The 23,887-nt window shown below is 50.2% G+C and overlaps 1 protein-coding gene across 8 annotated transcripts in view; it reads left to right on the forward strand.

The window, feature by feature from the left end:
* Window positions 1-23,636, forward strand: part of FSD2 (fibronectin type III and SPRY domain containing 2) — a 59,535-nt gene extending 35,899 nt beyond the window's left edge. For 6 of the 8 annotated variants that reach the window (XM_023521009.1, XM_023521008.1, XM_023521007.1 and 3 more), the window contains exons 5-17: window positions 612-2,296; window positions 6,801-7,523; window positions 7,663-7,758; window positions 9,389-9,619; window positions 10,794-10,816; window positions 11,911-12,032; window positions 13,779-13,934; window positions 15,676-15,810; window positions 16,542-16,692; window positions 17,416-17,549; window positions 19,572-19,704; window positions 21,169-21,345; window positions 23,321-23,636. In XM_023521009.1, coding sequence (XP_023376777.1) covers window positions 6,879-7,523; window positions 7,663-7,758; window positions 9,389-9,619; window positions 10,794-10,816; window positions 11,911-12,032; window positions 13,779-13,934; window positions 15,676-15,810; window positions 16,542-16,692; window positions 17,416-17,549; window positions 19,572-19,704; window positions 21,169-21,345; window positions 23,321-23,573 — 2,256 coding nt within the window. In that variant the 5' untranslated portion in view covers window positions 612-2,296; window positions 6,801-6,878 and the 3' untranslated portion in view covers window positions 23,574-23,636. The remainder of the gene's footprint in view (window positions 1-611; window positions 2,297-6,800; window positions 7,524-7,662; window positions 7,759-9,388; window positions 9,620-10,793; window positions 10,817-11,910; window positions 12,033-13,778; window positions 13,935-15,675; window positions 15,811-16,541; window positions 16,693-17,415; window positions 17,550-19,571; window positions 19,705-21,168; window positions 21,346-23,320) is intronic. The other 2 variants (XM_011376111.2, XM_011376117.2) reach the window with 2 other exon arrangements.
* The last annotated feature ends 251 nt before the right edge of the window (window positions 23,637-23,887 follow it).

Here is a 23,887-nt window from a genome sequence, read left to right on the forward strand (position 1 = left end):
CGCAGGGGAGATTTTGGTGCCAACTAAACTCAGTGTGGCATTGTGATTAATATAGTAAATCGTGTATTTAATTACTGAATGTTTTCAGGTGCCCCTAGGATTGTGTTTGACATCAGAGGAAGCAGAAAGTCACGGTGCTGCTGGATCTTTATCCAGAGTGCAGAATACATCCCACCCTGAGTAAACGTTAAAGGAACAAATTAAGTTGTTTGATTACCTGTAGAGTTGTGCTTTATCAAAACACTTTGGGAAAAGATGCTCAGCCCAAGGCAGAAGGTGCCCAGCATGGGCTCTCAGAAATCTTCCTCTGCGTGGCTGCACCTCCCTTCTGCCCCCAGCCCTCTATACATGACCAACCATCTGAGTCCTTCAGTGGCTTACAGGACACAGATCCCCACAGTCAGGAGTAACTCAGAGGACAGCATGTGACCTCTCCTGGTGACACTTGAGCAGAAGTAACAGGGCAGCCTGGGGTAGGTCTATATTTGGGCTTTCGCTCATGGCAGGCCTGTTGCTATTTGCAGCCGCAGCCAGCTCGTATTTCCATCGCCTTTATCCGGATGCAGAGCCCTGGTGTACAGCAGGCAGGGGCAGCCCGTGGCTGTGCATAGGTCACCCAGAGGGAAAGCCTGCTGAACCGGGCACAGTTTTCTAGCAGTTATCCACGGCCTCAGCGTGAAAAGAAGAGCAGGCAAGTTTTTGGGTAGTCACATTCTTCTAATGCAAATTATATTATTGAAACTCAGTAACTTAATGCCACACTGTTAATGCAATATCTTTCCTGTAGGTGGGAAGGGATAGCATCATAAATTGCAAATGTGTAAATTACAATAAACTGTGAATGTTTTCTGTGCCTTTTTGTAGCAAGGATTCACCTTTACTGAATGTGGTGTTGGGTACAGAGTGAAAGCCTCTGATGCAGATAAGAGAGGCTAGTGATTCCTGCCATGTGTCTTGAGGGTATTTTTAGTGTAGGAGCCCATTTACTAGAACAGTTTGGAACCCCAAATGTGCATGCTGACACATCGTAATTCCATGCTTTGAATCAAATACTGAAAAACAGCACTGTCATCATTTTGCATTTGTCATGCACACCCCGTCCTCCATAGAGTTTTCAGGTTTGGACTGTGCCTGTAAAGCTGATTTGTACTATTTTGCATAATGGTACAGCTTACACTTTAAAGCAGATTTTTTTTAGCTGTGGCTCAGAAATTGCTAGGGCTACCTGGATGTGTTTCTAAAATTATATGCAAAACTATGTGCCTTTATGGACTCGCTTTTGAGGAGAGAGTTCACAGCTTTCAGTGGATGCTCAGAGGCACCCGTGACCCATAAATGGTTAAAAAACATTTTAGGGGGAGACTTTTCTAATTAAAGCACAGGGATACACTTCCCATATAAGACTTGCAAATGTTTTTTTTTTTTTTTAACTGCAGCCTATGCCATAGAGTAGAAGCTATTTAGCTATTATATTCAGTATAGACTGTGATTTATTACTTTATTTCTCTAAGCCTCAGTTTTACAACTTTTAAAATGACAATTTATTATTAATGTGCCTCCCCCAATTCTGAATATTTTGTTAAGAAACCGAAAGAATCTGAATGTCGAGCAGGAAAAGTGAGTGTCACCTGTGGGGGTATGTTGCAAAGTTCCTACTGTGACCTGAGCTCCCAGAGCAGTTTGTGTTTGTGTTCAAAGGGCAAATGCTGGAGTGGAGGAACGTCTCATTAGCATTCGCGCTCAGTGTTTTCCAGCTTCTGGTAGAAAGAATTTCTCTTGATTTATTGGTCATATAGAATTCTGGTTTTCTCCCTTTTGGTAGCATGTGGAAACGTGTTATTTTTAGTGAGCCACTCCTCAGTGTATAGTTGTGGTTTAGTCGTCCAGATCCAACTCTTCACCTGCCTGGCTATGTATCTAGCACCCAGCACAGAGCTTGATACAGAGTAGCCCCAGATCAACCCTTGTTAAGTGAAATCAGCTCTTTATCCTTACAGGAGCTCAGTTTTGCTATCCTAAAATCAGGAAATGCAATCAGATGTTCTGCAAGGGACCCTCCATCCTGGAATTCTGCCTCTCTGCCTAGGTCCCTTGAGAGCTCTTGCTGCGAGCAGGGGTGATCTCATAGCCAGTGTCTGGGCCTGGGCCTCAGGCTGCTCTGCTTTGGTGGCTTCTCCTATCTCCAGCTGTTTCAAAGGATAGAATGATCCTGCAGTGGCCACAGATGACTCTGCATTGCTGTGACTACTGTGACTTCACTTTCTGGCCCTGGTCCTCACCCTCCATGAGTGACCAGGTAGGAGACTTCTAACCTCGTTCAGGTGGGAGAGGCTGAGGTCCAGATAATAATAAAATAACAACAACAACAATAACAGTTAACGTTTACTGAGGACTTACTTTTAGCCATGTACTATGCTAAGCATGTTACATACATTGTGTTATTTCATCTAAATGCCAACTTTATGAGGTAAAAACTGTTGATAAACCTGTTTCACGGACTCTTGAGAGTGAGGCCCAGAGAGATGATCTTCCCAAGGCTACACTGCTGGGAAGTAGCAGAGACAGAGAGCAGGCGCAGGACTGTGAATCCAGGGGCAGTGGCCGTGGGGAGGGATGGAGGGACGTTACTTGAAGATTGAGGAGCATGAACCAGAGTCAGCATTAATCGGGCATTAATTAGATTGAGTGGTGTCAAGGATGAGCTCCTGGTCTCTAGTTTGGGTGCTGAAGGGAGTGGGTGTCATGCTGTTATCATGGATATTAGGAATGCCATGGCCCCCATGGAGGATGTGACAGGCACTGGCCGTGGTGGATGGGCAGGGGTTTAAGGAGCGGTGGTGAGATGGGGAAGGCGGGGTGCTCTCAGCAGGAAGAACGGCCTGAGCCAGGGCCTTGATTGGGACCTACGTGGGAGGATACCGGGGGTGGTCGGAAGGAACAGTGGAGAAGGTAAGACTGCGGGGAGGCGGAGCTGGGGCCCAGGGAAGCCGAGACTGGTCAGCAATGGAGTCCTCAGAATGCAGGATGTGCAGACCTACCACTTCAGTCCGAGCAAAGCAACGTGATGAGGGCTTTCTGCTGGTTAGGGACAGCCACGCGGAGAGCCAATGTGGCACTCAGGTAGGGTACTGGAGCCACGGAGCGGAACAATGTGATTTTGTCCCGTGTGAGCAGAGCCTGTGCTTTAGGAGGGGGAGGTACCTGGAGTTCCAGGACAGAGGGAAGTGGTGCCTCTGAGAAGCTATGCGTCAGCCCCACACAGAGCCATCACTGATTCCCATGTCTGGGGCCTCCTTTTCACCAAGAATTGTGTCTCATTCACTGTACCCCAGCATCTGGCTGGCACAGTCTTGTTCTCTTGAATCCACACCTCTTCAGCCCCATGAATAGTCGGTGCTGGGACACTGAATGTGGCGGGGTTCAGCTGGAGTCATAGAAGGACCTCAGGCTTCCCCACACGGTCTGTGTGAGTGACTTCTCAAGTCATTCCATGTTGCCCACAGCATGCTGGGTCCAGGACTTCTGAAACTCTGGCATGGCCAGGTGGGGCTCATAGTGCCCCTGCAGTAGAGACAGCAGCCAGGAGCCCAGGTGGAGTGAAGACAGGGGACCTGCTGAGCTCAGGAGACCTACTGCTGCTGGTGGCTAGTTAGAGACCCCTGGAGAGGGGGTGCGACCCTCTCCACCCCAACACCCGGTTCCATTTCTAGATCTAATTGCCCTCTATCTCATTCCCCTCCTCCTTTCTCCACGATGCCATGCCAGAGCCCGAAGCAAGTGTCAATGGTAAGACATTATTTCTATGCAGTTATTTCTCCAGCTTTATGGAGCCATAATTTGTATATAACATTGTGTAAGTTTACGGTACAGTGTAACGACTTGATACATGTATATATTGTGAAATAATTACCACAGCAGGGGTAATTACCACTCCACTGCTACACATAATTACCTTTTTTGTTGGGAGAAGACGTGCCCTCCTTCACTTGCAGCCACATTTCTTCATCCCTAAAACAGGCTATGGTGGTGAGGACAAGCCAGGACTGCCTCAGCCAGGGTCTAATGGCGGGCAGGGTTTTGAGGACTGACCCAAAAGAAAATGCAGGTGCTCAGATCTTCGTGAGTCACGATGTTGGGGAGGCAGAGCGCCAGCCCCAGAGCCACTTGCTTTGTGATGCTGCTTCTGGGAGTGGCCTGTCTTCATCCCTCCCCCGCACCTAGTGGATGGACCAGGTCTCCAAGGGCCTGCCGCTGGTACAGGACACAGCGGACTGGCACGTTGTGGGCTGATCCTGCATGGTTGTGTCCTCAGCCTTAGGAGACATTGCTGAAGTGATGTTTACCATCCTCTTCCTCATGAAGAGTCTGGGAGCGTCAGAGAGTGGGACTGAAGCTCTTCTGAATTCCCAGTGTTATGTGCCATCTCGGAGTCTCGGGTAAAGTTTCCTTCTTGGGATCCAGACCCAGAAACCAATTACACATGGCACAGAGTTAGGATAGCAGTGTCTCTGTGCCCTAATGGCTACTGGAACTCCACCTCTGAGTGGTGCTGATGGAGGAAATGGGAAAATGGCATCCTGTGGGGACCTCACAGTGAAGGGGAGAGAGAGAAGAGCCCCATGGGCTCACCAGGCCCGTGTGTTGTCACTTACCCTCTGTCCCCACCATGGTCAGAGAAGGCCATTCAGTTCTGGTGTTTTTGTCTTGCCATGAGCAAGAGCTGGAGTGAGCCCACTGAGGGGTGTGTGAGGGACTTCTAAGGAGGGTTATAGCCACGAAGAGATTGGGAGTGGTATTTAGTGCAGAGTCCCAGACGAAGAAAGGTGGCCCTCCACGTTAAGCTCAGCTCGGGTCTCTGTCACTGGGATCCAGAACCTCTTATTCTTGGGTCAAACCTTCCTAAAGTGGGGCAAGATATGGGAAAAGGTCAGTCCTCTGCTGCCCTCATTACCTCCCTTAGCCTTTCCCTGTGGCTCGCAGGACAGATCAGAGGGCGTGGGGACAGGCAGCAAGGGGAGCCTGGCTGCCTGTCCACAGGAGTGAGCAGGGAGATCTGGACCAATAGGGCAAAGTGTATCTCTGACTAGACTTCAACAGAGAGCTGAGTTCTTTCCCCCGAGGGCATGGGTAGAAAAGCCAAGGGATCCTTGGTCTCTGCAGAGGGAGTCTGGAGAAGAGGGATGAAACAGAGGGCCTATAATAGGAAGGTCTGGGGGGACTGGGACCCAGACAATCAGTTCAGGTCGTCACAGACATTGAAGGCCAGGGTGCAGAGAGGCTGAAGACAGTGGATTCTTTGGAAGTCTGCTCGGCCAGCTGGGCCTCCAGGCATCTTCGGTGTGGTATGTGGATGTGACTGCAGCCTTGTCACTTGGGGGACTGTGAAGCAGACACCAGGGTGGAGAAAGTGAGAGGTGATGAGCTGCATCGGGCAGTGCTGAGTCTGAGATGACTGGAGAGGTCCAGGAAGACAACTGACCTCTAAACCTCTGCCTCTGTGTGGGGCCGAGGTTAGGGCCAGAGGCAGGGATTCGGAGCCATCAGCAGAGAAGTGGACAGGAACACCTGGAGCAGGTGGAGAGTGAGAAGAGGAAATAGGATGGAAGCCTGAGGAATGCCAGCGTGTGACGAGCAGCTGGCGTGGGACTCAGCCGAGACCTGAGCAGCCATTGGCCAGCAGGAGAGCATAGCTGAGCATGGGGAGAAGGGAGGGTCAGCAGGATCGAATGGCCCAGAACAGTCAAGAGGACCTGGGACTCTGTCCATGGATTTCACAATTAGGCCGTCAGAAAACGTTATATTAAAAACTGCAATGAAAAATGGGAATAGCAGGAAGACAAATGAATGGCTTTTTTAAAAATAGCTTTGGACTATTAAAAGGACGTTCTGTTAGTGCAGGTCACAAAGAAAGATAAGCAAAACTGATAGGGGAAGCAACTGAACCTGACTTCTGCGTACAAGTACAACTTGTGCAGAACAAGTAGGCAAGGCAGACAGCTGGCTGCTGGCTCTGAGCCCATGCGTGGAAATTAAGGGAAGCTGTTTGGATCATAAAAGTTATGGCTGCGGGGGAAAACGTGCTCAACTACCTTAAAAATTTTTTTTTGCTTTTGTTATTTTACTCAAAACCCGTTTCATATGTGTCATATTGGAGTAATTTAATAATATTAGTACCTTTCTTTAAAGGATTAGGTTTACCACAATTTTTTTAAAAAGGGGGCCTTTGGAACTGAATTGTGGTAATGATTATATGAATAACTCAGGGTATTTACTAAAAATTTTTGCATTGTGCATTTAAAACAGGTGAATTTTATGATAATTAAATTCTATTTCAATAAATTTATTTTAAAAAAGATTAGGGGATAAGATAAACAGCTTGCATTATCCTGGTTTTATGTACGGATACGTGTTGATAAAGTATTTGCACAGATTACCATGGTACAGCCATTCTGGTACATGGAAATTTAGGCCAATATTTGAATGTCAACTGTACCTGTTTGTGACTTGTGCACTTAAATGGGGGCGAGGGGGTGAACTGCTTCTCTAAACAAAAAGGATCTTCCTTTTTGTGTGTGTGGATCAGCGGTCTTCAAAATTGTTTGCTTGTGAATCCCCTTAGAAAATTTACGTTATCTAAAAATCCTCCAGTAGAGAGCAAACCTTTCTTTATAGATTTAAAACCCCAACTCAGCTGCTCAGATGATTTTTAAAAATTACAAATGAGTTGAGTCCAATCTAATGATTATCTCCTGCAATGACCTTCTCAGAAATGGAGTTGTCTTCCTCTTTCTGTGTCCTAGGACCCGTAATATCCACTATTAACTGTCCAGGCAGGATCTTTCTAGTGCAGAGGTGCTGCCAGGGCTTCCGGAGCGACAATGGAGGAGGGAGCTGAGGAGGCGCCGGAGCTGGACAGGCCGACTGCCCCCAGGGACTTCCACCTTTATCACATGGATCCGTACGACTCTGAAGACAGGCTGCAGATCTTCCCAGAAGAAAGCAGTAGGATGAGAAGAGAAGTCGTCCAAGCCGAAATGACTGGTGAACCAAGAGGCCTAGCAAAAGGTCAGCCTCGAAGAGACCTCGAAGAGGAAGTGGATGAACTTGTCCACTTATACGGACTTGAAGATGACCACGAATTCGGGGATGAGTTTGTTGATGAAAACATGCCGAGAATAGAGGTTTCAGAATATCCTCCTTACATGATGACGGAGGGAGAACCAGCCAGTGAGCAGAGGGGCTGGAGACTTAGCGGAGAGGCAGCTGAGGCTGAGGACCTGAGCTTCAGAGTGTGGGGCTCAGCGGGCGAGTGCCAGGACCTGCGGGAAGCCTACAGATACACGCATGGCCGAGCCAGCGAGGAGTATGAGTGCTACGTCATCCCAGAGGAGGAAGATGAGGAAGAAGCTGCTGACGTTTTCTGTGTCACTTGCAAAACTCCAATAAGAGCACTGGAGAAGGTTCTTGATGAACACAGAGAGCATGAGGTGACCCCACTCAATAAAGCACTGGAAAGTGCCAAGGTAAATGGGTCTCCCTGGTCCTCCTTTCTCTTGCATCTACATCTCGAGTATGTAGGCAGGGAGCAAATCTCACGTGTCTTCTACAAAAAAAGAGAAAAGATGTAGCATTAACGTCTTCTTGTGATCCTCTGTTTGATAGGATGAAATTCACAAAAACATGTACAAGTTGGAAAAGCAAATTATCGAGATGGAAAATTTTGCAAGTCACTTAGAGGAGGTTTTTATCACTGTGGAGGTAAGAGCCCACTGCCGAGCCCATCAGACACGCTTGCTTCTGTCAGCGGCTGGGGCAACAGCTGCGTCCAGTGCGAGGCAGAGAATCGTTGTCTTAGAGCATGTGGCGCCACTGCTGCCCTTCTCCACTCAAACCCCTCCCTCCCACAGCACCCTGGGCCTACACCTCACGGAACCAGTTACCTGCCAGCTTTCTCTGCAGAACCATAGGCTTTCGGGAGGGAGACTGTGTCTTTGCGTTGTTATATCCCCAGTCCTACTACAAAGCGGGACTCTCATGGGCCACCGTAGCACAGCTTTGTAAGACCCCCATCTTGTCACTGATAAGTATTCTTTTTCTCAGCTATTACCTATTTCTCATAAGATTAACAAGTTTCCGTTCCTATCCCCAAACACATCACAGTCCCCTGGGTGTGCCCAGTAGGCATGGTGTATTACCACGATACTTGCTGCCACCCAGGTGAGGTAGACCAGGACTGAGGACCAGGGGTCTTCCCTCTCTCCTCCCTTCATGTGGATGTTCTACTTCTAGTAATGCAGCCTCGGACTGAAACAACAGGAGCACCTTGCATGAATTAACAGCCCAGGCCCCCCTTTCCATGAAGCTAGACCTCTTCACCCCAAATCTTAAAAGGGAGGAGAGCTGTTGCACTGATCCCCTAGAGAAGGGACAAACCCTTCCTCTTCCAAGCCTAGGGAGGCGGTAAGAGGGATAAGTGCCCAACGTCCAGGACAAAGCTCCCCACACTCTGAGCAGCCAGCTCACTCTCAGATCAGAGTATCTTCACCTCAGTGAGGACTCTGAACTTTTGCTTTTTCACTCTGCTGTTTTTTCCTCTCTTCTGCCATTCTGAGCAAGGCTTACACATAGTAGATGTTCAGTAAACACCCCTGAATGATTGATCAGAGCCTCTTTGGAAATGACCCTGTTATCTGATGGGGATGACATCAGACAGAACCCACAGAGCTTTCTTGTGCTTCCAGTCTAAGTAATGGACATCAGGAGTTGATATGCTTTAATCAGTGTTTCTCATCCATTGTGCTCCCGGATTAAGTACTGTCACCACCTTCCCTCTGCCTTCCTACCTTTTCTCATCTATTAGGCAGCACCATCTGTCACAACCCTTATTCCCCTCCCCCTTCATCTTTCTCTTAGTCTATATGAGTATTTGTGTAGTCCTGGTATTTGTGTAATCCAGACATCAGGGAGTGGAGGAGGGGGTCATGAGATGTCGAGAGCTCGGGAGGGAAAGACAGGTGGTGGGAATTGCCCCAGCAAACATTTCTGTCTTCAGGTCCAAGGTTCCACTGGTGGGCTGACTCATCATCTCCTTGGTGGGTTGTCATGGTGATGGGAGGTGGCCAAAACAGATGTGGGGTAGAGAGTGGGAGTGGGGAATGGCAAAATGATGCCAGGAGAAAAAGCAGTGTTTTTTGTTAAGATTATCCCTGGGTTCTACCTGGAGACTTCTGGTCCCTAGCCCCCACTGCATCCACCTCAGCATCCTGGCAGAAGACGATAAGATGACGAGTACTAAAATATCTCTGGGTAAATATATTTTTATGCCCCAAATGACTCTGTAGTCAACACAGCACATGCACTGAAATGACTGAGGTCCACTGTCTTGCAGGAGAATTTTGGAAGACAAGAACAAAACTTTGAGTCCCATTACAACGAGATCTTGGAAACACTCGCTCAAAAATATGAAGAAAAAATACAAGCTCTAGGGGAGAAAAAGAAAGAGAAACTAGAAGCCTTATATGGACAGCTGGTCAGCTGTGGAGAAAATCTGGACACCTGTAAAGAACTGATGGAAACAATAGAGGAGATGTGTCATCAAGAGAAGGTTGACTTCATAAAGGTCAGTAAGGAAGTAAAAACAAGTAACTGAAATGACAGTTATGGCTGGAGTAGGTTAGGTTGTCCCCTCTCTGCCTGGAGGGGACAGCATCTGTTAGATTCCACTGGATGTTCACGACAGTGGGACTGTCACCTATGAGTGACTAGGCAGCTCATACACAGCTCGCCCCTTCCCTCCAACGTTGCTCAGGCAACTGCAGAGTCTCTTCCTCTGTTTTGGTTACCTAGAGATCCGTCCCCTCTTTCTGGAGCTGAGCAGGAACAGTGCTTCTGGCCACCTCAGATGGCCTCTTAGAGCTCTGGGGAGAAGCATGTCCAGACCAAAAAGTCACCCCAGTTTCCCAGTTACAAGAGCAGCGATTACAAATCTTACTTCATAAACTTAGAAATGCAAAAACTCCGTTTCTTATTTCCTTGTAATCCAGTAAACTCTCACGTCAAGCCCCCATGCACCTGGGCTGTGGGAATTTCAGTCTCAGTCAGAGCTTAGTCCCTTTTCTTCACCAGGCGCCTAGGACCTTGGGGAAGTTGTAACGTCCAGGATGTGGGGGAGGGCCCTTCAGCCTCCAGAGCTGCCTGGTTGCCAGATATGGCTTCCACACTGAACAAGTCCACCATGGTCCCTCAAAGCCCAAGAGCGCCTCCTTCCAGCCACGCTTGGGGTGCGGGACCCGTGATGGAACCTGGGAAGCTGGTTGGCAGTCATCACTATAGCACCCAGTGCTCAGACCTTTTGAGCCAGGGTCCCTCGTCCCATGATCCCACTGTATCTCGAGACAGTCCCAAAGGTGGAGACAGTGTACATACACATGAGGGTGTCTCACTGTTATTTATGAGGGTGAGAAACTGGAGGCAAGCAGAATGTCCAGCAGTAGAACAGCTGCGTGAAGGATGGGCGTCCCCCTCAGCCATCTGTTATTCAGCTTTCACATCGACGGGCCCAGGGACCGTTTGTAAGGAGCAAAGTGCTTGTGTCATGTTGTTGGGAAAAAGCAGCAGTCATGGAAGGGCCGGTACGGGCTTCGTAAGAGTGGCTCTGTTAGAGTGAGGGATGGGGCCGATTTTTTTCTTTTTCCTAATTTCCAAGTTTTTAAATAGTTTATATTATTATATAGTTTGGAAAATAAATTTATTTCCAAAATCCATTTAATATTTTCTCTTTTTCTCTGTTTCAGGATGCTGTGGCTATGGCTGACAGGTAATACTTTTGTTCTGACGTGTATTTACTTCTTTTCCTTATACCTCTGGCTGTCCAAAGACACTCAGTTCTGCTTGGTTGTGTGCTCCCAGCTTCAGCTTTTGTGTCTGCCCCCAGAATAAGCAGAACAGTGGTGAGGGCTCACGAGTACCCTCTGGTCCCGCAGCTCAGAATCAGGGCTGGAAGAGAGTGCGGTGAGGCCTAGCCAGCAAGCCCACAGCAGGTCTCCTCCACAAGCCCCTCATTTCACCAGGAGGAGCCAAGACCCAGAGAGTGTCCCAGTGTCCCCCACCTGTGCCAGCACCCAGACTGCTCTGCAGAAAACACGCATGTCAGAGTCAGACAGGAGCTCAAGTCCTGCTACACCCATGACCGTGGGCATCCAACCATCCAACCTGCTTTCCTTACTGCAAACAGGGTTTGCTTTGTGGGAAGTGACAAAGTCTGTAGAGCAACATGGACACTGCAGGGTTGGGAACATGGGTGTTGGCAGAAGACAGACCTGGTTTCCAGTTCTGCCCCTGCCACCTAAGCCCCGTGACTGCCGGGAAGCAGGAGCTAGAGGACCCGAGCCCTAGTCCACGGCTAGCAGGATGAGGGCGGTTGGCCTGTGGTGAGGAAGCCGCAGAGAGTGTACATCCTGGGTCTGGGGTGGCAGGGGGGTGGGAGCTTCCAGGTCAGCACCTGAGGGGTCCTTCAGAGGGTGTGGATCTGGAGCTTGTCAAAACCTGTCCCCCCAGCCCCACTCTCTAGCATGACCCCACCTCTTCCCCCTCGAATGCACAGACCATTTCCACCCATCTGTGTAGGTGGTCTCCTGGGTCAGTCACCGAAGCAGACAGCAGAAGGCTCCCAGCAGCCTGTTAGAGAAAGTTTCAGCAGAGCCCCCTTTATGTATTAAAGGTCCCTGGATGCACCTTGGGACCAGTGGCCCTCTAAAAGGCGCCTCGCCCTACCCCGCGCCTCCGCTGAAGCCTGCTCATTGGTCTTTGTTTTTCTCCCTTTTCCTGGGGCTCTGGGGCTCAGCACAGTGGATGGACCCAGAGGAGGGTGCCCCCTCCATTCTTACTAGTGGGTTTTTTTAATACCAACAGACTTAGAAAATTCCTGGAGACCAAAACAGACGTGGAAATCTCCACGCAGCCTGCCTTGGAAGACCAGACCCTGGACTTCTCCGATGTGGAGCAGCTGCTGGGCGCCATCAACACCATCCCACGTACGCAGCGCCTCGAGTTAGAAACGCTGATGGCTAGAAAAACCAGAAAGATTTGGAAACTTTTTCTCTGTTTCAGGATGCTGTGGCTATGGCTGACAGGTAATACTTTTGTTCTGACGTGTATTTACTTCTTTTCCTTATACCTCCGGCTGTCCAAAGACACGCAGTTCTGCTTGGTTGTGTGCTCCCAGCTTCAGCTTTTGTGTCTGCCCCCAGAATAAGCAGAACAGTGGTGAGGGCTCACGAGCACCCTCTGGTCCCGCAGCTCAGAATCAGGGCTGGAAGAGAGTGCGGTGAGGCCTAGCCAGCAAGCCCACAGCAGGTCTCCTCCACAAGCCCCTCGTTTCACCAGGAGGAGCCAAGACCCAGAGAGTGTCCCAGTGTCCCCCACCTGTGCCAGCACCCAGACTGCTCTGCAGAAAACACGCATGTCAGAGTCAGACAGGAGCTCAAGTCCTGCTACACCCATGACCGTGGGCATCCAACCATCCACCCTGCTTTCCTTACTGCAAACAGGGTTTGCTTTGTGGGAAGTGACAAAGTCTGTAGAGCAACATGGACACTGCAGGGTTGGGAACATGGGTGTTGGCAGAAGACAGACCTGGTTTCCAGTTCTGCCCCTGCCACCTAAGCCCCGTGACTGCCGGGAAGCAGGAGCTAGAGGACCCGAGCCCTAGTCCACGGCTAGCAGGATGAGGGCGGTTGGCCTGTGGTGAGGAAGCCGCAGAGAGTGTACATCCTGGGTCTGGGGTGGCAGTGGGGTGGGAGCTTCCAGGTCAGCACCTGAGGGGTCCTTCAGAGGGTGTGGATCTGGAGCTTGTCAAAACCTGTCCCCCCAGCCCCACTCTCTAGCATGACCCCACCTCTTCCCCCTCGAATGCACAGACCATTTCCACCCATCTGTGTAGGTGGTCTCCTGGGTCAGTCACCGAAGCAGACAGCAGAAGGCTCCCAGCAGCCTGTTAGAGAAAGTTTCAGCAGAGCCCCCTTTATGTATTAAAGGTCCCTGGATGCACCTTGGGACCAGTGGCCCTCTAAAAGGCGCCTCGCCCTACCCCGCGCCTTCGCTGAAGTCTGCTCATTGGTCTTTGTTTTTCTCCCTTTTCCTGGGGCTCTGGGGCTCAGCACAGTGGATGGACCCAGAGGAGGGTGCCCCCTCCATTCTTACTAGTGGGTTTTTTTAATACCAACAGACTTAGAAAATTCCTGGAGACCAAAACAGACGTGGAAATCTCCACGCAGCCTGCCTTGGAAGACCAGACCCTGGACTTCTCCGACGTGGAGCAGCTGCTGGGCGCCATCAACACCATCCCACGTACGCAGCGCCTCGAGTTAGAAACGCTGATGGCTAGAAAAACCAGAAAGATTTGGAAACGAGTGTTTGTCCCTCTTACTTCATGTCTTTGTCCTTATGGCTTCTAAGGGTGAGGCCAGAGGCTGACCCTTAGAAGGTCCCCGGGGGCCTGACTGTCCTATCCCTTCGACGGCATGGGAGGGGTGGAGGATCATAGCTAGTGCAGGACTTGGAAGCCATGCCCTGCCTAAGAACCTGCCACCAGCCCCTCCTCCCCAAGCTCACGTACCTTCGTTAAAGCAGGAATGGGGTCTGGTCACCCATCCTTGTCCATTTGTTCAGCCCATGGGCGCACTGTGGGACCAGTGGTCCTGTGAAAGGGGCCACCGCCACCCGCGCCTCTGCTCAAGTCTCCGTGTTGGTGTTTGTTTTTCTCCCTTTTCCTTTCCCAGCTCCTTCTGCCCCAGTGATCAACCCGCAGGCCCCCAACTCAGCCACGGGTTCCTCGGTCCGAGTGTGCTGGAGCCTATACTCCGACGACACCGTGGAGAGCTATCAGCTGTCCTGCAGGCCAGTGCGGGACAGCTCGCCTGGGAAGGACCAAGCAGGTGAGCCTCTGCCAGGAGCACAGTCACGCTCTGAAGTGGTGGAGGCCCTGGGGGGCCTGGGTGCTGCCTTCCTACCAGTTGAGAAGGGGGCATGGGATGAATCTGCTTGCCATTTGGAATGCCCCAGAGGATGGGATGTTGACAGGTGAGCATGGCAGAAAGGTAGAAGACGAGCCTGACTGAGGATGAGGGGCACGAGGCCAGGCTGAGGTGTCTGGAGTGTATCTGCACCATCAGGTCAGCACTGTCCTTGAGATGAGTCTCTGGCCACACTGTGTGCAGGGAGAGTGGGGTCACTTGAGGAGACCTAGCTGGAATGGTGGGTTCCTCACAGGCCTTGGCACGTGAGGGCAGGTGAGTCCTCCTCAAAGCGACACCACGCTGGGAGAGACTGGCAGGTCAGCGTGCAGCCCCCAGTGATGGGTGAGGGCACCTGCTGGTCTGATCTGCATTCCAGGGTGAGCCAGGCCTTGGGAGTGGCCCCACTGTGGGTGCCTCTTGGCCTTGCCTCTTCCCAGGGAGGTAGAGCTGACTGGTCTGCGGGGAGGACCGGGGTAACTGCCTCCTCCACACCCCACATAATAGATAAGCCATTCTGCTGAGAGGAGCCCCAGCTGAGCATCTGAAGGACTCAGGGCCTGCCCTGTGTGGGGTGGTGGGGAGAGGTTGCTGGGAAAGGACTCAGTTCTATCTTATGGACAAAGAAGCTGAGTGAGACCCAGAGACAAATGAGCTGTCCATGGGGACACCGTGATTTATGGCAGATAGAGGATGAGAATCAAATCTGCTGGCTCCTTGCCAAGAGCTCTGCTCATTGTGCCAGGTCATGTAGGTGGAGGGCTCTGCGTGCAGAAGGTGAGGATGGTTTTGTCTGCCCGGAGACCAGGAAGGATGGGAAATTCTTGAGAAAAGTAGGAGTAAGTTTAAGTGATGATGAGCGAGGGCAAGAGTGGTCTAAGCACTAAAAAGGGCATGGAGGGGAAAAAGGAGGTTGGGGACCAAGTCGGAACTAGTTAATCGCAGTTTAGGCCGTGAATCAGCCCTGTTGGCCCCCTCTGCAGACGCACAGGAAAAGCTGTTGTGTTGGGGCTGTGCCATGGCAATCTAAGATCTTTTAAACGGGCCACTTTCTTATAAAGGAACTTGTATCAGAGGGTGAATTAATGAGTTATCACTGTCTTTAAGAGTCTGGGGAGGCTCGGAGGTGCAGCAGTTAGCTTTGATACATAACAACACCCCTACACACAATACACCATTTTGGCTTCAAATGACAAACATTTATTATTTCTCATAATTCTATGAGTTGGCTAGACAGCCCCTCTGGTCTGGGCCAGCATGAGTAGGGCTAGATGGTCAAGGATGGCCTTGCTTATGTATCTGGGGCCTCAGCGGTGATGGCTGGGATGATTTGGATGGCCAGGGCTTCTGTCCGTGTGGTCTCATCCTGCAGGAGGCTCAAGCGGAAGTGTTCCCTGTGCACCCACTTCCCAAGCCTCTGTTCGAGTCATGTTTGCTATTGTCCCATTGGCCAAAGGAAGTTACATGGCTAAACCCAGCTAGATGGTGAGAAAGACTGACTCTCTTTCAGCAGAGTCCATGGCAGAGGGCGTGCATAGAGGGCTGGGGAAAATGCATGGCCAGCTTTGTAATCTACAGCAGGGGGATTCAGTACAACGAATTTGCAACCACTTGGCCTATTTGGGGGTTGAATTCTTGTCTTTTTTTTTTTTTTTTTTTTCAGAGTTTACAGTGACTGTCAAAGAAACATACTGCTTAGTGACAAACCTTGTGCCAAATACCCAGTATGAATTTTGGGTCACAGCTCAGAACAGGGCTGGACTCAGCCCTGCCAGTGAATGTGCAGTGTACATGACAGGTAAGGGGGCCACTTGTTTCTCTAGCAAGACCTTCGTTCCAGAGGACACAGGAGTCACAGCTTTTTTGATGTGGCAGGGCTCTTGGTTTTATTTGGATGGACAGGAATCGCTGTGTATTTTTCTTTCATTTAATACATTTAATCTACATGCCTTGTTTGGCATACATCTTCTCATAGTTGCTCTCAAAATGTCGAAAGTACTGCTCTTGATCACAGCCATTTGAACCTGCAGCTGTCCTCCAGTCTCGGAACACCTCGAAGGGATCCCCTGGTGTCTTGGGATTCTGGCTACAGATGTGGCGGCTTATAAACCGCAGGTGTTTATTTCTCACAGTTCTGGAGGCTTGGAAGTCCAGGGTGCCCGTGGTTCACTGTCCGGTGAAAGCCCTTCCCGGCCCACAGGCAGCTGTCTTTTTGCTGTGTCCTCACATGCAGGAGAGGGGCAAAGGAGCTCTCTGGGGTCTCTTTATAATAAACGCCCCGCACCCTCCTGACCCAGTCACCTTCCAGAGACTGCAGATGCCGTCACACTGGGGACTAGGTTTCACTGTATGAACTGGGGTGGGGGGGTGGGGATGTACACATTCGGTCTGTGGCACTGGGTTTGCTTTTTATTGCATGAATTTCTTTTGCGGGGAGAGAGTAGCTGTGACGTTTCTGTCCGTGCCCTGGACAGAACGGCTGGGTAGAGATGGGACGGTTACTCACCTCTCCTTTTCCCCTGTGTTTAGCACCTTCTCCCCCCATTATAAAGAACAAAGAGATAAGGAGCTGCGAGGAGGCCGCGCTGATCTGCTGGGAGTCTGGGAACCTGAATCCTGTGGACTCGTACACGGTGGAGCTGACCCAGGAAGACACACCGGAAGCCTCGGGCGTCACCGAGTGAGTCACGAGGGGCATTTGCTGGGCATGAGAGGCCTCGCACCTGACACAGTGACACGGCTCAGAAATGTGTGGAGTCTAGAGAGGAGGTCAAACTCTGTGACACACTGGAACCTGAATCTTAAGTTGCTTAGTTTTCGTGAGAAGTCACAAGACCGCTGTTACTGAAGGTGAATGATGAGCTAACGATAAGTGAATAATGGTTAAATCTCAGGTTTGCTTTTTTAGCTCAACGAAGGTTTACTATCCATTCATTCAACAAGTATTGAGGGCTCTGGTCTCTGGTCAGAGTGAGACACATTCCCTGCTCTTAAGGAGCTGACACTCGAGTGGGGGAAACATAAAGAAGACAAACACATGCATGAAACACAGTGCTGTGAAGGAAAGAGAAACGCATCAGCGGGGGAGGTGGGGAGCTACGCTGCACGGAATGGACGTTAAAGCGAGAGCTGGACAGACGGGAGGTGCGGGCCTGAGGACCGTGCATGCGGGAACGCCTGCAGGCGCGGGAACTGAAAGGCCCACCTTGCAGGGTTCAAGGGGGAGAGTGGGAACGGCATGAGGCAAAAACAAGCTATTTGAGTTCAAGGTACAAAGGACACTGTCCATGTAGGAGGCTGCCCGGGGGTTCACACTCACCCCTAGGTGATGGAGAGCTGCAGGGGTTCACAGGCAGAGCCCGGTGCTTGGCTGGCGTGACCGTGGCTCTGCATCCTTGCCCAGGTCTGTTGTGGGTATCCCCACCTGCGAGGCCTTGGTGCAGCTGCAGCCCCGGAGGAGCTACACGATCTACGTGCGCGCCCTCGGCATGGGGGGGCCCAGCGCAAGGAGCGAGCCCGCCACGGTCCACACCACAGGTCTGTGCCCGCGCCACACACTCCCCGGGACCCACAGTGGCCATGTTGTGGCAGGCCCAGTGCTGTCATGACTTCATTGGAAAGTAAATTAATGTCCATGGAGAGGACTACATGGCAAGTCTGGTTGGGAAGGGACGCAGGGCTGATTAAAGCCCTGCAGCCCCATTTTACGGGTGGGGAGGCTGAAGGTCCAAATCACATAGCAGTTTTTGCCTGAGCAAGCATTAGAACTCAAGGTTTTTCTCCAGGTGGCCTAGAAGCTTGTCACAGTAGACCTGGGTGGCCCAAATACCTCATATCTCACAAGCTGAACACAACCCTTGGGTCAGCATTTGTGTGAAATCCCAGAAAGAGTCACGGGCTGTGGCTCATCCCCCCATTCCTGCCATTGGCCCAAACACTTCCCCACCCACCGCCAGCTTAGACCTGCCACCTGCCTCCTCCCAGGCCCCGTCTGGCCCTCATGGGCACCCACATGCCCAGGTCCAGCTCCTCCTCCCTTCTCACTTGCCATCATAATGTCATCAGATTGTCACATCTCATGTCCAAGTCTTGAGTCAGTAGGGACGTGATTAGAGACATTCCGTACATCTGCTGTCCCAGCACTGCTGTGGCTCTGGGCTCTGGGCTTTGCCAAGGTGCACTGAAGCCAAGCAGCCCCTCCCAACCCTCCCAGAGCAAGTCCAGTTCAGGCCAGCTGGGTGCAGTGTGGGTAGGAAGCAGGAGCAGGGAGCCTGGGCCCAGGGCTCGGGGCATGACGTCCCTTGACCAGGATCTTTCACTGAGGGACCGTGTAATTTTGTCCTGTCTCCAATGCCAGGGGAGAGGTCTGTGATTAGTCCCCACTTATATTCCTTCCATACAGATAGAAAAACAAGATGCCACCTAAGGTGGGAGGTGTTGGCTGTGGTCCAGCGCAGCATTTTGTATTGTGCTAGGGCCCTCCTGTGGTTGGCTGGCACTTCTAATTTCCTGTGCTGACTTGGTGTTTTGAAACGTCAAATTCTGGCTGAATATTTCAGTGAAAGAGAACAAGGCGAAAGGTACTGCCAGCTCTCGACTGTACAGCTGTCTCTGAATTAGTTTGTTCAAATAATTTTTTAAGACATTATTTGCAAAAAACTCAAGTGAACTTGAATCAGCAAAAAATGTTATATATTCCAAAGTCGTCCTTGTTTGGGACTAGAGAGCAGGCAGTAAGGGCCACACGGTGTCAGATGCATCTGTCTGCTTCTTCCCAGTCGGCTTAGATGGCAAACAAAATTTCCAGCATCAAATTGTGACGATATTGTGAACAGCTTGATGGTGATGCTTGAACTATGGTGTCAGACAATGAGAAGTGGCAGAACAGGAACTTAAGAATTTGGCCAAAAGACAATAATGGAGAATGAGTTACTATGTTCCTAAGTAACGGATAATTTTTACTAAGTAAGTTTTTATTAAATTTTTTGTGCCCTTTTCGCCGAGCTTTGTTTTGACCATGATTTGGGGATGGCTGTCATCTCTTCTCCCCCATTGCCCTACTAGAAAGTTGAATGTTGAATTTTGCTGACCTTCGTCACATTGATCGCTGAATGGTCCCTCAGTCCCCAGGCCCTGTAGGTCAGAAATGCTGTCTTTGTGCAGACTTTCACAACCCCCGGTTAAGAGCACAGCCTCTGGAATCAGAAGGCTTTGGGGTTCAAATTTGAGTTCTGGCTTCTGCCAGCTGACTTCTTAACCACCTTTGCCTCAGTTTTCATATCTACAAGTGGAAATAATAACCTGTTTCTAAGGGTAATTGTGAGGACTGAACGAGATACAACATGCAAAGTGCTTAGCTCAGTATTTAGCAGTCACCGCCCAGTCGGTGTCCACTGCCACTCCCATTAGCATGAGGGTCATTACTATGTGAGGTCCAGGCTGACCTGTGTTAATCGGTAAGCCAAGGCGGGATTGCAGTGCTCCCTGCGTCCGCATGGCGGCGGTGCTGAGAAAGAGGGGCGACTGGCTGCGGATCTCCATGGGTTTGCTCCCCTGCAGGCAGCTATTTCCGCCTGAACCAGCGCACATGCCATCCCTGGCTGACCGTTTCTGAGGATGGGCTGACAGCTGTACGAAGTGAGAGGAAAACTCCAGGAAGGGAGCCGCCCCCCAGCAACACCTGCTTTTCTAGGTAGGTGCTGTGTGCCACTCACTAGAGAATTTTATGAACCTCCCTAATCATGCTGCGGTTTGGACAGAATCGAATTATGACTGTTGCAGCCTGGAAGAGGGTAAGAAGTCCCAGAAATGAGTGAAGGGAAAGGGGCATGGTAGGGAGAGGCTGGTACTGCCAGAAGGGACATGCGGCCTCTCAAGTTCCAGTCCTGGGCTGCCAGAGCTGGAGGTGTCAGGCCACAAAGCCATGGCATGAGGGTCACACTGTCACGCCGTGGGAGAAAGAAACAAGGACCCTGCTCTCCGAATGCTGAGCCTGGCGCTTTCTCTCACATGTGAAACCTTATTTAAAAACTCCTGGTGAAGAATCGGTGCTGGAAAGCCCATGGGAAGCTGCTGGCGGAAGTGGCGATTGTGCTAGGCATGGCTGGCGGGAGCGGTGGTCCATCAGACATGGCTCTGTCTGGGTCTGGAGCCGTTTCCAGAGCTTGTACTCAGTCAGTGTCGAAATGATTTGTTTATATCTTTCTTCTTTCCAAATACTGAAGGAAGACTTAGAACAAGGAGCAAATATATACCACTGAATTAGAAAAATCAAAGCATGGAAGAAAATGAAAGACACAGATAGGTTAACTTCAAGGGTTAATTCTGTTTCCACGATGACACATTAAACGTGGCTCTCAGCTTCCTGGTAGTCAGACCGAAGAGCGGTCTTCGTGGGTTGATTTGAGGGCCAGGAGGCTTCTGAGAGAAGGGGCTCTCACGTGGGGGCCGGAGGGGCCACTGACGGAAAACTGCGTGCAGCCTCCCTGCCTGGGTCCTAGACTGTCCCCGCAGCTGGCTCTTCCTCAGACGCTGGCTCCTGGCTGGCTTTTTGACTGCATACATGTTAAGCACCTATGTATGTGTCAGTGTGAAACAGAACTGCATAAGGTGCACTGGAAAACAGCATCCTTTTCCGCCTCTGCCCATCCACCGCAGGGTTGGGGGGCGTGGGAAGTAAGGAGTGACAAAGGTCATACCAGTGTTAGGAAACAGAATTCAACGAGATCTTCCTGGCTTTATTCACCGATTCATGAACTGGGCAGCATCCCATCTGGCAAGGAAAACGGAGCTCTGAGGGGCTGTGCACGAGAAAGGCCGTGCCCCGGACTGCTGCGTTCTGTGAGGGTTCAGTCCCTTTCTTTATGAACAAGTGAACTACACCTTTGTTTTTGTTACGAAAACGCCCCATCATTTTAAAAAACAAGAGCCTTCTGTCAGTTTGCCCCTCCTGTCCCGTCACTGGCGGGAATCTACCTTCCGCAGCAGCGGGTGGGCTGAGAGAGCTTGGGGTGCACCACCCTCCGGGGGGAGCTGTTCCCAGCACCTCCCTCCACAAGTGCGGTCCACCACTGACCTGCCCCGACGGTCGGCGCCACACACCCACACAGCCAGGCGCGGTCACCCCTAGTCACATATGCTTCCACTTTAAAACCAGGTGTGTCGCTGTCATGGGGAATCTAATTCCAGTCCGAGGGCGCCATTACTGGGAGGTGGAGGTGGACGAGCATTTGGACTACACAGTGGGAGTGGCCTTCGAAGATGTCCCCAGACAGGAGGACCTGGGAGCAAACGGCCTGTCCTGGTGCATGAGGCACACGTGGGCATTATCAAGGTAAAGTACAGTCTGCATACCCCAGACTGAAGTTCACGTTTGAAAAAAGAAGTTTTCACTAACAAGAAACTAAGGCCTACAGTACATGCTAGAAAATATTCTAAATTCTAAGATGTTTCAGGACTTGTTTTCAGCCCCTTTCCCTGCAGTCTGGACGAGAAGGGAGAGAGCAGCTTTGGGTGCTTTTCTGTCGGACAAAAACAGCTAACGTTCATGCAGAGCTGACAGTGTGCCGAGCACTGTTCTATACTCATCCATGCACTGTCTTGTTTCCTTCTCACAAATTATCCCATTTTCAAAATAAGAAAGCTGTGCCTCACAGCAGTTAAGTATTCCACCCAACACAGATTCTGAGTTTGGGTTCAAAACCAGGTGGGCTCCACAGACAGCATTCGTAGCCACTAAGCAACTGGATTTCATCTGTGCTCAGCTTCAGTTTTAGAAATGGACATTGCTTTGAAGCCCCGGTTCCATCTTTTTAAGTAAATGTGGGCAGAGGTTTAAAGGGCAAGGCTGACTGGTTTGCTTCTGCTGCTGAGCGCTGTCCTATACACACAGGGTGGTTCCACACAGCTAATAAAGCCCCAGGAGGCCCAGGCCAATGGGCACTTTCAGACCTAGAAGGCCATGTTGCAACCTCCCTTCATCTCAAAAATTGCCAAAAAAAATTCACCACACCCCTCTCCCCGTACCTCTGGCACTAGGCAGCTTCTGATGCTTGCTGGTTTGCTGAATCCTATTAAAGTTTCCTCTGGTGTTCTTTGCCCACGAGCCTCCATCATGGTTAGTTTGTCATAGGCAACTGGAAGTGGGAAGACCAGCTTTCCCCCTGGAAGATATTTAGACTATAGTACCCTCTACTGGACTTAAGACCCAGTTTGGGGAACGCGAGAAACACTGTGCACTGAGCTGGATCTTTTATTCGGAGCTTCTGCCTTGAGTGATGCTGGAAATCAGTCTCTCGTCCTAGAATGGTAACAGGGGGCACAGGAGAACTGAGGGCATGAAGGAAGAGCAGGAGTCTGTAGTGTGGGGATCGGGGAAGGTAGGAGACAGGAGAGGTGGGAACACGAGCTAGGATAAAAAAGGAAGGGCAAGAAGCCGAGTGCCAGAGCAGAAGTTTCTTGCACTTCCATGTACAAGAGACAGGGTTGCGGGTGGAGGATGAGGGTAAGGTTTCCTCGCTGACTTGTACGTTGCGATTCAGTCAGAGACCCTGTTGCTGGTGAGGGAAGGGCTCATTTAGCATCTGGTGGCTGCTTGGTTAAGAAAAGCAGCCTAGGGGAAGATGGGTGAACTTGGATGGAGACAGGCTGGCTGGCTCTGACACATTTAGATTGTATTACAAGTGTTCGACCCAGTCGTGTGGACAAACCTGCTGGCGCACAGAGCTCTTCAAACATCGGAAGATGGCAGGGTTAGGAAATTCCTGGGGCTGGTTTTGGTTTGGGCCATTTTTTCAAAGCATACAGGACACAGAGGGTGGTGAAAGGGGGGTAGAGCTCTATGATGCTGAAGGGTGACAGGCCCCCAGGATGCCCTGCTCAGTTTGAAAGTTTAAGAATTGGGTGCCTTAGAGCACTTGTGCACAGATTATACCAAAAGGCCCATTTTATTACATGAAAGACTGTGAGGCTCCCTGTTTCAAACCTACTTATTATCAAAGACTTACTCATCTGAACCTTGAAATCCAAAATTTTAAAACATTCTATTTCTATACAACTTTTGATGCCATATGAGTTTATTATACTGTATGTAAGTTTCTTAGTTGAGAGGTTGACCAAAAACAAGGAGTTTAAAAGTATAAGTTTCTTAGGACAAATTTTAGAAAAGAGATAGTTTTGGAAAAGGCCTCTTACTTTAGTAGTCATGTAATAACACAATTATAGTTTTTGAAAATTAACATAAAAGTGTTCTGTAAGTAGCTAGTCTACAGAATTTCTAAAGATTTGTTATATCAACGTTTAATTTTCAGGCATAACTATGAATTTCTACACAACAAGATGACTCCAGATATAAGAATAACAGTTTCCCCAAGGAAGATTGGCATTCTGTTAGACTATGAAAATTCAAAATTGTCATTTTTCAACGTGGACATTTCTCAGCATCTGTACACATTTAGTTGTCGGCTCCCCCAGTCTGTGCATCCCTGTTTTTCTTTGGAAAAGCCTGGGTGTCTAAAGATACACAATGGCGTTGCAGTGCCAAAGCACATCACCTTCTACTAGAGCATTCTGATGCTCGGCTCCATCTGCTCTGCCGCCCACTCCTCAGCTATCTGAACTCGGCATTCAGGCAGCAGCCCCAGCACCGCTTATAGCTCATGTGATCATCTGGCAGACTGGTGTACTGTCACTCGCTTTACGTGACCTGGGTTCTAGTCCCGTGCACCTCTGTGATGCTTAGTCATTACCAGGCCTGGCTGTAAAATGATGGCTTAGACTAAATGAACTCAAAGGTCTTTCAGATTGTCAAATTGTACTGGCCGGTTTGTTATCTGCAAAATAACCGAGTCTCCAAGGCCTACAGATCTGGAGGTGGC

This window comes from Pteropus vampyrus, unplaced genomic scaffold (genome assembly GCF_000151845.1).
Source record: "Pteropus vampyrus isolate Shadow unplaced genomic scaffold, Pvam_2.0 Scaffold286, whole genome shotgun sequence".
NCBI classification, from domain to species: domain Eukaryota; kingdom Metazoa; phylum Chordata; class Mammalia; order Chiroptera; family Pteropodidae; genus Pteropus; species Pteropus vampyrus.